The 10,458-nt window shown below is 51.7% G+C and overlaps 1 protein-coding gene across 5 annotated transcripts in view; it reads right to left on the bottom strand.

Moving 5' to 3' along the window:
• Positions 1-237: 237 nt before the first annotated feature.
• The window catches only part of C12H10orf71 (chromosome 12 C10orf71 homolog), a 55,378-nt gene continuing 45,157 nt past the window's right edge, over positions 238-10,458 (bottom strand). For all 5 annotated transcript variants that reach the window (XM_055425256.2, XM_055425257.2, XM_055425255.2 and 2 more), the window contains one exon: positions 238-5,290. In XM_055425256.2, the coding sequence (XP_055281231.2) occupies positions 841-5,145 (4,305 nt within the window). In that variant the 5' untranslated portion in view covers positions 5,146-5,290 and the 3' untranslated portion in view covers positions 238-840. The remainder of the gene's footprint in view (positions 5,291-10,458) is intronic.

The raw sequence follows: 10,458 nt of genomic DNA, 5'->3' as shown, positions 1-10,458 counted from the left end.
TGGCCCGAGAAGGCAGGGACACTGGGACTGTGGTGGGTGAGTGCCGAGGCCTCTCTGCTCCGAGTGGAGACCTTGGGTAGCCGCCCAATCCTGATGGCAAACCTGGAGGGCATGACTCTTTACTCACCAGCCACTGCCCACAGAAGAAAGATTGTCCAGGGACAACACCTCATCTGCAAACTTGTTTCACTTTTTACAAGGTGATCAGAAAAGAGCCTTCAGAGGAAAGTTTCTTCAGTAAAGAAAACCCATTCTATTCAAATAAATATTTCTGCAAGATTGCCTTGGGTTGCTCCTCAGCCGTTTCCCCCCTAAGGCGAGCTGGAAGGGCTGCTGGGTCTGAGCGAGGGTGGGGTGGCCCCCGTGTGACCTGACCTAGAAGGGGATGTGCTGGGGCGGTGTGCTTGCCAGCGAGGGCTCAGCGGGGTACAGCGTTTCTGGGGGCCTTAGGTGTGCTCAGGGTGTGAGCCGGCCCTTGAGGAGGAGTGGGTGGGAAGCTGAGGGGAAGCCTTGTTAGGAATCAGGCTGGGCACACATGGGTGCCAGGGTCAGGGGAGAAGGACAGGGAGGCAGGGAGGGAAGGAGAAAGGAGGAGGAGTGGGTCCGGGATCCAGGAGCTCTGAAGGGACTCTGCTTATGTGAGCAGAGCGGCGCCCTCCCAGGGAGGCGAGCCCTTCAGGTTGGGTTTTCTCAGGATCCCGCTTCCTCACAGATTTTAGGGATCTCAAACGGCTGAGTATGAGTGTGTGTGTATGTGTGTGTGTGATTGCTCGGGGGGAGAGGGAAGTAGCCTTTCTGGTTTTGCTGTGGGGCCGGGGCCGGCTTTGTCCACTGTGGTTCTCAGGAAATGCCTTCTGTGGCGAAGTCCTCTAGATCATTGGTAGAGATGATGCCCAGGCTTGGAGCATCTCCCTGCTCCTGCCCTGCACTCTGGGGAGGCCCCTGGGGGCGCTGGCCTGCAGAGGGCTGGGTGGGGTTGCTGGGAGCCTCAGAGGGCAGCTGCAGGCCCACACCATGGACGCTCTGGGGCCTGAGGCCAGCTGCCTCGGTGGTGTGAGGGCGCTGCCTTAGGAAGGTGGGGGCAGAAAGCTGAGAGGAGCAGCGCAGGGGCATCAGAGCTGTCACGGGCAGGGGCCGGAAGCCGGGGTACAGCATGTAGGGAGCAGCAAGGGCGTCTGGTGGGGTTGGCTCCGGGGAACCCCCCTCAGAGGATGGGATGGAGACCTTGACATATTTGCCTGTCTCTGGGTCATAGAAGGTCTTAATTTTCACCTGGAGTGGCAGATCGAAGACAAAGTACTCTCCAGACTGGGGGTCCTGGAGGACCTTCTGGGTGGCAGGGTAAGGGGGCTGGGGTGTAAGGGACTGGGACCCCCCAGGCCTCCTCTGGACTGGCTCTGAAAAGGCAGACACCGAGTGGCGGTGCACGGGAGGGGGCAGGGAGCGGACCATGGGGAACCTGGGGCGGGGCCTCTCTCCCGGGGACAGTGGCCTACGCTCTGAGTCCTCGGGGTTCAGCTTTTCTTCCCGGCGTTCTCCATGCTTTTCCTGTGGCTGGTCGATCTTTCTCCTCTTGCTTGCCAGCTTCTTTGCCCGCCGTAGGGCCTTCTCTGTTTTGGGCGGGACTGCAGGTGGCTTGCCAGCCGCCCTCTCCAGCTGAGCAGGAGGCTCTGGCTTCTCCAGGAGGCTGGCCGAGCTGGTGGCCACGTCCAGCAGTGAGCCTCTCGGAGAAAGCGTCCTGAGGTCTTCGGCTGATGGCTCCAGCTGGGGGTCAGAGCCAGGTTCCCACGCGAGGGCATGTGTCAGGTCCTCCCTTCGGGCCACCCTGCCAGGGCTGGGGCTTGCCCAGGGGCTGCTGTGGGGAGGCTCTCCTGGCAGCAGGCCAGGCTCACTCGGGGCCTGGGAAGCATCGTCCCAAATGCTGCTGGCAGCCGGGGAGCATGCACTACCCTCCTCCAGGGAGCTGGCGTTGGGGGAAGCCGCCAGCTCACCGGTGATCCATCTTCTCCCTGGGGGCCCTGCTCTGGGGGTAGACAAAAAGCGACTATTGAAGCCTTGCACCTGCTCTTCCCAAAAGGTTCCCAGCTTCTGTGGGGGTAGCTGGTCTTCTGGGTCATCTTCCGGCAAAGTGATGGTAGGGATGCACCTTGGAGCATCCGGCTTCACCGGGTCTGTTGAAGCGCTCTTGCCATTGTTTACCATAACTTTCTGTGTAGCCTCTTGGGGTGGCTTCAGCCGCTGGCCCTCTCCTGTGAGTGGAGAAGATGGAACACACCACTTTGGGGCTGCCTGGGAGGTCTCTGACCTGGCGGCGCTGGGCACCCACTCGTGGTCCTCCAGTCCCTCACAGGCCACCCCCTTCACGTGTGTGCCCCGTGAACTGGTGGGTGTCAGCATGCTGGGCATTTCCTGGCTCTCAGGGGCACAGAGACCAGCATCCCTGCCCCAGCCTGGCCTTGGCAGGTCTTCCTCTTTGTGGCCACTGCCCAGTGGGGACTCCGAGGACATGGACCTCAAGAGGGGCAGCATGATGGGTTTGATCACGGGGGTGGCCCTCAGGGTGTTGTCTTTAATTGCGAAGAGTATGTGCTTGTTTGAAGCGGAAGCTGGTGAAGGGGCAAGGCCTTTGGCATGTGAAAGAGCTGTATCTGACTTACTTCCCCCGGTCCCAGTGCCTCTGAAATTAGCTTCCTCCCTCGGCGCCTTCCTGGGGCTACCTCCTGGCAGACTTTCTCCTTCTGGCAAGGATTCCCGCTTGCTGTGCTCCTCCACGCATGCGTTCCCGTTACTCACGGCACAGTACTCTAACTCGTCTTCCTTCATCACTTTCTCCTGCTCATCCTTCCGACCGTCACCTGCACTCACGTCGTTCCTGCCGTCTTCCTGCTGGGTCTCCGTGAACCACGTCTTCTGCTGATCCTCGAACGAGGCAAAGGACTGATCTGAAGAGCTGGTGCTGAATTTGGCCTTACTTTTGAGTCCTGGCATAAAATCAGACTGGCTGTCGCTATAAAACACATCTTCCTCCTCGGGAGAAAGGGGCCCTGGGGAGAATTTCGGGTTGAAGTTTGGATTCTGAAGTCCTGCCTCTCTCTCGGGTTCTGTCTCTTGAGAGATGGATCTCAAGAATCCATTCTCTAGACTGGAGATCTGTGGGGTCTCCGCAGCCTTCCCTGCCTCAGGGTCTTCGCTGCAAAGCTTCAGGGACAGATGTTTCCTGCGGTGGCGTTGCCTGGAGTCTGAACGCCAGCCAGGCCTGGCATCACCCATCTCCGATTCTCCATTGGTATCGTCCTTCTCATAGTTGCTCCTGTTGGCAGCTTCGCCATTGACACAGAAGGGGGCTTTGGTGATAGTTGATGGTGAGGTGGGAGTTAGGTAGTTGTCTGCAGAGGCTGCATCAGAGTCAGCTTTGGGGTCCTTCTGGGTACTGATGAGTGGCACAGAAGGGCTGTCATCTGGTGTCTCCTTAGAGAACTCATCTGGAGGGTTTTCCTCGAGCCCATTGGGAAGGAGTCCGCCGTTGCTCAGTGATTCTTGCTTGCCTCTGGTTTTCTCATCCAGGCCTTTCATGAGAGGAGAGGGACTGTACGTGCTTTTTACACGCTTCCGCACATCTTTGAGGTTGAACAGCAGGCTGGGGGCTTTAGATTTGTAGCTGTCCCGGGACTGACATTCACTGGGCTCCTTCTCTTGGTATCCATTTAGCTGTCCTGGGGGTGAAGAGGTTATCTCTGCTGGCTGGCTGTCGGACGACTCCAGGACCTGTTTGGTTGGTATGACAGGGGTCAGAAGTTTACTGATGTTGAAAGGAGGATCATAATGCTCGTGGGGCTCCACAGGCATATCAGGAGCATCCTTTTCTGGAAACTGCGCCTGGGGATTGTGCTTTGTATATAAGGCTGGGCCTCTCCAGTTGGTCTGTTTCTTCTCTTCTGAAGCATCTTGTAGGCTGTCTTTCCCTCCCTTGCCAGACTTTGGTTTCCTCCAGGGGGCGTGGGTCGGTTTCAATGGAGGAGGGTCAGGCTGTGAGCTGGAAGTTTTTTCTTCCATAGCAAATATCGGGGCTCCCAAATCCCTCGACACCCAGGTTCCAGAGGTGGAGAGAGTCCCTGCAGCCATCTTGTTCTCTTCCTGACCGCAGTTGGCCCGGACATGGCAGGGGGAGGTTTCGTGCTCAGGGGCTGGGGGCTCTCTTAACAAGGGCGTGTCCTCATAATGCTTGAGAGCCTTGCTTTCTGGGACAGCATCAGCAGCATCCTTCCTCTCGAGTAGCCTTGGCTGGTGGGCATTCCATGACTCAAAAGCACTGTTCTCACTATGGAGAAAGGTTCCTTTGCGAGCCCACTCCTGGCCCCTTCCAGGTTCACTGGTGGCTGCCTTGTGGGCAGGAGAGGGGAACTTTGGCTCAAATGAATTGGCTCCATGTTCAGGTGTTGGGAGGAAGCTGCTGGGGCCGTGATTGGCCATTTCAGGATTCTTGGGGGCCTCCTGCTCTCCGTGCTTCCGGCCAGGCTGGTGGCTGGTCTGATGTGTGCTGGAGACTTCGGCAGGCACCCTCCTGACGGTCAAAAAGGCAGAATCAAAGCAGAAGTTGACACCACTTTCTGGAAGAGGAGCAAATTTGGGGGGATTTTTGAGAGCTGGAGGCTTGCTGGTAGGAGGCCTACTGTCACAGCGTTGGCTCTCGGTCCTGTCAAAAGATTTGATCAGAGACGACACTTTGGAAATAGGCTTGTTGCTGCTCCTCAGGCCAGAAACTGGCACTTCCAGTCGCCTCAGGGCTGGTGTCAGTGGGGGGCTGCTTTTGGGGTACTTCTCCTCCCCTTGAACGTACTTGGGCAACTGTTGGAATGTGGCCGCCCAGCCTGCATGCTCAGTACCTTGGGATGGTAACTGACTCCAGATACCGCTTTTCCTGTGTGTATGGCTCACCGTTCCCTGGTGAAAATTCCCGAACACTTGGCGGGTGATATCCGGGGACAGGGCCAGGTCGGAGTCATGGAAAGATGCGTCCTCTGAGATGCACAAGCTCCGGAACGCGCGGTCCGTGAGGCTGCTCACCTCCTTGTCTGCATCATCCAGCACGCTGCCAATGCTTGAGGAGTCGCTGAAGCCGTCCGTGCACTTCTTACTCCCCTGCATCGTCCGCCAGTCAGGAAGCCTGTCCCCGTCAGCCAGTGGGTGCCTCTGGGTAATGATTTCTGAAGGGTTGGATGCAGCTCTCTTCCCACAAAACTAGAGCTTCCCACTGATCAGATGCAATTGCAATGTGGGAATTTCTCTTTCTCTGCAAAGGGAAGAAGTGCAGGGTATGAATATGATACCCAACTTAGTGGCATCATCTAAGAAGACACGCTGCTGTGGATGGGCAAGGGTGCCTGTGATGGTTGAGTTTACGTGTCGGCCTGGCTGGACCACGATGCCCAGGTTTTGGTCAAATGCCAGTAAAACAGTTTCTACTCCACAATGTGAGTGGGCCTTGTCCACAAGGCTGAGAAACCCTGAGCAACAGGCAATCCTACTTCTAGTCTTTGGACTGGACTTGCAACATCAACTCCCCCTCGGGTGTCCAGCGTGTTGGCCTGCCTGAAGATATTAGACTTGCCAGCCCCATTGTGACATGAGCCAGTTCCTTACAATAATCTCCTTCTCCCTCCATGTACATATACATATATACATATAATAATAGGATATATAGATGTGTGTGTGTGTATGTGTGTATATATTGGTTCTGTTCCTCTGGAGAACCCTGACTAATACAGTGTCTCAAGTCCAGATGTGTCATTTTTGTAGAGAGAACTTCCCTGGCATCCCATGGGGGTGTTTCGTCCTCATCGTCTGTCGCAGTGCCTGGTTTATTTCCTTTGTGGTCCTGAGCACAATCTAAAATAAAATGCTTCTTTCTTGACTAGCCTCTCCTTAGCCTATAAGAACAAGCTGTTCAGGAGCCACTAGACTGTCTGCTTGCTGACTGCCCTGGTCCCAAAGCCACCCCAAGAGGGCACAGGCTCCACATCCTGCCTCGCCTGGGATCCTTCACTCTCCAACTTGCCCTTGGGTGTGGCCAGCGGGAGGTGCTGGTAGGAGCCTGGACTGAGGGGGACCCAGCATGCCAGGCATTTCTGCCCCTCTGCTTGCTTCCTGCTCTGACTGTGGGTGTGGTCTGGGCAAGACTGCAGTCTTCTCTAACTATGGCCCCTCCCCTTGGCTCTGACTCTCCCTGCTGCCCTTACCCTGGCTGTCACTTCCTGAGTGACTCCACCTTCTGGGGTCTCCCCATTTCTGCCTACGCCTTTGTTATAGACCCTTCATTATATTCTTTTCTTCTTCCTTTTAAAATTGTGGTGACATACACAGGACACAAAATTTACTCTCTTAACCATTTTAAGTGTACTTTTCAATAGTATTAAGCACATTCATACTGTTGTGCAGTCGTCACCACCATCCATCTCCAGAACTTTTTCATCTTGCAAAACTGAACTCCATACCCGTTGAATAATAACCCCCATTCTTTCCTCCCGAAGCCCCTAGAAACTACCATTCTTTTTTCTGTATCTGTGAATTTGACATAGAATAGAAAAGGCAGAGGAATCAGAGATCAAATTGCCAACATCTGCTGGATCATGGAAAAAGCAAGAGAGTTCCAGAAAAACATCCATTTCTGCTTCAGTGACTATGCCAAAGCCTTTGACTGTGTGGATCACAATAAACTGTGGAACATTCTGAAAGAGATGGGAATCCCAGACCACCTGACCTGCCTCTTGAGAAACCTATATGCAGGTCAGGGAGCAACAGTCAGAATTGTACATGGAACAACAGACTGGTTCCAAATAGGAAAAAGAGTACGTCAAGGCTGTATATTGTCACCCTGCTTATTTAACTTATATGCAGAGTACATCATGAGGAACGCTGGGCTGGAAGAAGCACAAGCTGGAATCAAGATTGCTGGGAGAAATATCAATAACCTCAGATATGCAGATGACACCACCCTTATGGCAGAAAGTGAAGAGGAACTCAAAAGCCTCTTGATGAAAGTGAAAGAGGAGAGTAAAAAAGTTGGCTTAAAGCTCAACATTCAGAAAACTAAGATCATGGCATCTGGTCCCATCACTTCATGGGAAATAGATGGGGAAACAGTGGAAACAGTGTCAGACTTTATTTTTTTGGGTTCCAAAATCACTGCAGATGCTGATTGCAGCCATGAAATGAAAAGACGCTTACTACTTGGAAGGAAAGTTATGACCAACCTAGATAGCATATTAAAAAGCAGAGACATTACTTTGCCAACAAAAGTCTGTCTAGTCAAGGCTATGGTTTTTCCCGTGGTCATGTAAGGATGTGGGAGTTGGACTGTAAAGAAAGCTGATCGCCAAAGAATTGATGCTTTTGAACTGTGGTGTTGCAGAAGACTCTTGAGAGTCCCTTGGACTGCAAGGAGATGCAACCAGTCCATCCTAAAGGAGATCAGTCCTGGGTGTTCATTGGAAGGACTGATGCTAAAGCTGAAACTCCAATACTTTGGCCACCTCATGCGAAGAGTTGATTCACTGGAAAAGACTCTGATGCTGGAGGGATTGGGGGCAGGAGGAGAAGGGGACGACAGAGAATGAGATGGCTGGATGGTATCACCGACTCGATGGATATGAGTTTGAGTGAACTCCGGGAGTTGGTGATGGACGGGGAGGCCTGGAGTGCTGTGATTCATGGGGTTGCAGAGTCAGACATGACTGAGAGACTGACCTGAAGTGAAGGTACTTCACTTGAGTGGAATCAGACAGCATTTATCTTTTTGTGACCGATTTATTCACTTAGCATCATATCCTCAAGGATCATCCATGCTGTAACACGTGTCAGAATTTCCTTCCTTTTTAAGATAATGTTGCATTGTATGTATATGTCACATTTTGTTTATCCATTCCTCTGTCAGTTGACACTAAGGTCGCTTCCACGTTTTGGCTATTGTGAATAATGTTGCTATGAATGTGGGTGTCTGAATGTCTGTTCAAGATCCTGCTTTCAATTTTGGGGGGCACATACTCAGAGATGGAATTGATGGGTGGCATGGTCATTCTAGTTTTAATTTTTTGAGGAGTCATTATACTATTTTCCACATTCCGTTCAGTTCAGTTCAGTCGCTCAGTCGTGTCCGACTCTTTGTGATCCCATGACTCACAGCGCTCCAGGCCTCCCTGTCCATCACCAGCTCCCGGAGCTCACTCGGTGATGCCATCCATAGCTGTGTCGTTTTATACACCTGCCAACAGTGCACGAGAGTTCCAGTTTCTGTTTTTGTTTTTTCCTTCCTAATAGCTGTGGTGTGGTTGTTCAGTCACTCAGTTATGTCCTGTTCTTTGGGACTCCATGGACTATAGCACATCAGGTTTCCCTGTCCTTCACTCTCTCCTGGAGTTTGCTCAAACTTATGTCCACTGAGTTGATGATGTGTTGATTTTTTTTTTACAGTAGCCATCCTAACATGTGTGAGGTGGTTCATTGCATTCCCTTCTGGATTCTTTCCGAGGATGCTGCTTCCTGACTGGGAGCCTGATCACTACCAGGGGTACATACCTCTGATGCCTAGAGCAGGCCTGTCCAGGGCCGGTGATGAGTATGTGAAAAGTTAGATAAAATAGCAGGTATAGACCCTAGATTGGGCTCAGGTTGGGGGCATTTGGGACAGTGAACTTCTAGCAGGGTGCTGTGAGCCTCAGCTGCCAGATGAAACACTCACACAGCCTCCTCATTCATGTTAGCAAAGGAAACTGGAGAGGTGGCACACCCCTGCTAGCCTGGCTGGCCTGCACAGTAAGCATAGGGGCCTGAACAGGTCTGCTAAGGATGGAGTATGAAGATGCTCCACCAGGGTGGTAGGGCCGCATGTGGGGAGTCCCAAATCCCATCCTGGCTCCTCATAGAAGGTCACCTACAAGGTGTCCCACAATGGCCCAGTGCCACCGTGCTAGCCACACTGATCTAATCCCAGAGGCTGGCCTTCCTCAGAGTTTTCTGCTTCCTGTCTCTTGACCACAGCACTCTGGTAGGCTTCTAATGCTGATTTGTTGGCAGGCTGACTTCTTTTTATGAATGAAAGGGCTGAGTTGGGGCTGCCAGAGAAAGCAAAGGACCTCAAGTTCTAGTAAACCGGATGAGCTGATGAGGTACCACTGACTGGCCCTGGAAAAGACTGTCTTTATGTGCATTGAAAATCGGTGCTTTTGCTCCCCAGTAAGAACAGTAAGTGCCATTTAGAAGGCACTTGGAAGGGGAGAACGGCAGCCTAGCCACCTCACCTGGCCTACCTCACCCTATCCCCACCTCCTGTTACGTCTTCTACGTTGGCTCAAAAACCGACAGAAGCTAATGCTCATGATCTCAGATCCCCACACAGCTAGTTCTGACCACAGGGGTTGGGAGCATTCTGATGTCTGGGGAAATGATCGCCTTTCTGATCAAAGGGACGATCCCCACCGTCTCCACTCTCTTGGTGCCCTTTCTTCCTGCTTTATTGCACACAAGAAGCCTGGAACTATATTCATTTGATCCCCTGGAGTATGAAGGGGCAACCCACTCCAGTATTCTTGACTGGAGAATTTCATGGACAGACGAGCCTGATAGGCTACAGTCCATGAGATCGCAGAGTGTTGGACAGCACTGAGTGACTGAGTGCACACACATACACACACACACAATTCAACTTGTAACACTGATGCATTCACTTTGCAACCCTGAGGGAGAAACAATGCTGACTCAAGGTCAGTTTGCTGAGGACCTCCTGGAGGACAAAAGAACATTCCTGAGGAACAAGACAAGGGTGCCCACTCTCACCACTACTATTCAACATAGTTTTGGAAGTTTTGGCCACAGCAATCAGAGCAGAAAAAGACATAAAAGGAATCCAAATTGGAAAAGAAGAAGTAAAACTCTCACTGTTCGCTGATGACATGATCCTCTACACATAAAATCCTAAAGACTCAACCAGAAAACTACTAGAGCTAATCAATGAATACAGTAAAGTTGCAGGATATAAAATCAACACACAGAAATCCCTTGCATTCCTATACACTAACAATGAGAAAATAGAAAGAGAAATTAAGGAAACTATTCCATTCACTGTTGCAACGAAAAGAATAAAACACCTAGGAATATATCTACCTAAGATTCATGGGGTCGCAAAGAGTCAGACACGACTGAGCAACTGAACCGAACTGAACTGAAAGAAACAAAAGACCTGTACATAGAAAACTATAAAACACTGGTGAAAGTAATCAAAGAGGACACTAATAGATGGAGAAACATACTGTGTTCGTGGATTGGAAGAATAAATATTGTGAAAATGAGTATACTACCCAAAGTAATTTATACATTCAATGCAATCCCTATCAAGCTACCAACTGTATTTTTCACAGAGCTAGAACAAATAATCTCACAATTTGTATGGAAATACAAAAACCCTCG

The sequence above is a fragment of the Moschus berezovskii genome, chromosome 12 (assembly GCF_049115385.1).
Source record: "Moschus berezovskii isolate FMDL1 chromosome 12, NW_MosBer_1.0, whole genome shotgun sequence".
Classification (NCBI taxonomy): domain Eukaryota; kingdom Metazoa; phylum Chordata; class Mammalia; order Artiodactyla; family Moschidae; genus Moschus; species Moschus berezovskii.
The sequence above is the reverse complement of the archived record's forward strand: the minus strand, read 5'-3'. Positions and strand labels throughout refer to the sequence as shown.